Here is a 3051-nt window from a genome sequence, read left to right on the forward strand (position 1 = left end):
CATCAAAGGAAATGTTTATGCATGATGAAGAGAACGAGACTCGCAGGTTTTCTTTACAACAATAGTACATGATGTACATGACAGGGGGAAAAGATCACGTGAAATCAGAGTTAGAGAAGTATCTCAGTGAGGATGTCGAAGAGTATAGGGAAAAGTTTGATATATTAAAATGGTGGAAAGTGAACACTCAGAGGTTTCCGATTCTCTCAAAGATGGCTCGAGATATATTGGCAGTTCATGTCTCGACTGTTGCTTCAGAGGCCGCATTTAGCACTGGTGGACGTGTTCTTGATGCATTTAGGAGCTCACTATCTCCTAAAATTGTTCAAGCTATTATTTGTGCTTAAGATTGGATCCGTAAGGATTCCAAGCCAATAAGCATAGAAAAAGATTTAAGTGAAATTGAAATGTTTGAGCAAGGTACTTTTTATTTTTTCTTTTGCTTTGTTTTATATTAAATTCTATATACTTTTATTTATATTAATCTCAATTTTTTTTTTTTTGTTTTCTTGTAGAGCTGACAAAATTGGGAGTCGATTCAACCATAATTGATATTTGATTGGACTACTTTGGAGTTTGGACTATTTTAGATCTAGTACTTCACATGTAATTGTAAATTGATGATTAGAAATTTAGAATGTAATGGCTTGATGGATTATTTTGTTCATGTTGTTTGCTAATGATGTTTGCAAAAATTGAATGTCTCTTGTGATTATTTGCCATTGTAATTTATTTTATGAATAAAATTTCATTGCTTTATAATAATTAAAAAAAAAAAAGGCTAGAGTACAACTACCCGAACCCGACTGTCGGGTACCCGACTAACCGGGTACCCACCCTACTCGGGTTCGAGGTCGGGTAGTGTACCAACCCGAACCCGAGGAACCCGACCCGACGCCCACCCCTACCCACGACGTCAACAGCCTCCAAGCCCGGCACTACTCCAGCATCAAATAGCGGATTCGTGAATCTGGAGTTGCCTTCCTCATCGCCAAGTTGCAGCGTATTTTGATTGAGTCGTCGGCATCAATGAACGAAGTCCACCAAATCAGTCGATATACTTTCCAAACGATTGTCCCCTTCCCCAACATCGGCCTACGTAGCAGCCCCATCATCTCCATTGCCGAAAGTTATGTGTGTTTTCGCATGTGTGCCATTGTGTGAGAGAGAAAATTTTAAGGTCCATAGACTCACGCTTCCTAACGATTTAAGCTGCTCTCACACTTGCATATGGGAGTTTGATAATTACTTCATGAATTGTTGTATTCTAAAATATAAATGAAAGGAAATTGCTAATTTTTTTATAAGTAATAATTTATACATTTATAGTATCACAAGAATTACTTGTATTTTTTTTAAAATTTTTAATTTGGCCTCGAATTTCAATCTAAGGGTTCCAACACTGTCTCAAACTTAACAGTATGATTTATTTTATTTTTTTTAACAATGTACAGAAAAATAGACTATTACATTTGTATGCTTCATTGTATTTTCAAAATTAATATAATTTTAAAAAATAATTAAATATAATTAATATATAAAAAAATAAATAAAATAATATAATTTTAAATTGGGCCAAATTGGCCCAATTCACAGAAGTGAATTGCAATTGTAATTCAACCAAATCACGATTTCAAACCGCGACTTGATTAATTTTTTTATTGTCAAATCGCGACTCGTAATATTAATATTAAAATATTAAAATAAATTATATTAATATAATTTATTTATTTTTTATTAATAAAAAAATAATTAACCCCATCCCAACTTATATTTGAGAGACTCAAATTCTATTTCAAATAAAATGTATATTGGGTCACGTGTCCACTAAACCAACCCAATATTCTAACAATTTGCCTCTCTAACAACATTCTGAAGGGCATCTTTAGTACCGAGTAAATTAAACCATTAAATAAAAAAGTTAAAAACGAAAAAGAACTTAAAAGCCTTGACAAGAGATGCCGCACTGCACGGAATGATATCTGCTGCATATAACCCAAAAAAAAATGCAACAAAAATGACATTAATGCAGGCAATATCACGAGGCAAATGAGATGTAACTCAGCCTGAACACGTGTTTCTCCTTTACTCCATACAACAATCATGTGAGTATGCAACACCTCAACATTAAAAGTATACCCTTTTCTTAAAGAAAGTAGCTGTGCGAATGAGAAAAATTTACATTTCAAGAGCCATCAGTATATGTTTCCTTGCCTTCTGTTTTCAGTCAGTCTCCTCCACACCAACTTCCCGCAATGTAACAAAGTCAAAATAGCCATGCCATAGAGTAGAGGAATGCCAATGATGCAGCCCCCAGATCCAAGATTTATGAGCGTCTGAGGAGCCAAAGGTTAATTAAGGACAATAACTAATATGGTTTTTATTCCAGCATAAGCCAGTTATGAAAAACTTCCGGGAAGTTCTCTTTCAAAAGTAGTGCAAAATGCTTTTGAAGACTCATCCCTCATACACTAATTCAGAAGAAATTAAACAAGCCTGTCCTTACGAAATCCAAATATTTGAGAAATCTGTACAAACATTAAAACTATAATAATTTTGTCACAACACACTTCCCAAATATTCCAATCATAATTTTGTTACAATGTAATAGAGTAGAATTCAATTCCATCCAAAAACAGAAACTCATTCTACTGGAAAGGTTTCAAGAGAACAATAGGAGACCATACAAATCATCAGTTATTTCCATGGGTCACAAGAATTCTTCTCCAATGATCAGGACTCTTAATATGGTTTCCTGAGAAGGGGACTTGGTGACACTTAAAATTATTGCAGAAATGGCAGTATGACGACTTCTGACTTTCAAGTTTACTAACAAAGAAAATTTCAATTTGTAGTAAAAGCAGTGTTTTAGCACAAATTTCAAGGCCATCCCCCACCCTCATAGACAGTGAATATCTCATAAGACTAATTGTTAACCAAATCTGTAGTGATTTACTAAGTGCACACATTGGCGAGGCAAAAAGAAAAACTACAAGTTCTACATAGATTAATTATATAGGTCATGAAGTAATTGTTACAAGGGACAAGAAC

At 34.2% G+C, this 3051-nt stretch overlaps 1 protein-coding gene across 1 annotated transcript in view; it reads right to left on the reverse strand.

The window, feature by feature from the left end:
- The window catches only part of LOC105162204 (gamma-secretase subunit APH1-like), a gene marked incomplete in the record, with an annotated part of 7495 nt that continues 6462 nt past the window's right edge, over positions 2019-3051 (reverse strand). The window contains 1 exon segment of the mRNA XM_011080175.2: positions 2019-2336. Coding sequence (XP_011078477.1) covers positions 2196-2336 — 141 coding nt within the window.

Source organism: Sesamum indicum, linkage group LG5 (genome assembly GCF_000512975.1).
Source record: "Sesamum indicum cultivar Zhongzhi No. 13 linkage group LG5, S_indicum_v1.0, whole genome shotgun sequence".
Classification (NCBI taxonomy): domain Eukaryota; kingdom Viridiplantae; phylum Streptophyta; class Magnoliopsida; order Lamiales; family Pedaliaceae; genus Sesamum; species Sesamum indicum.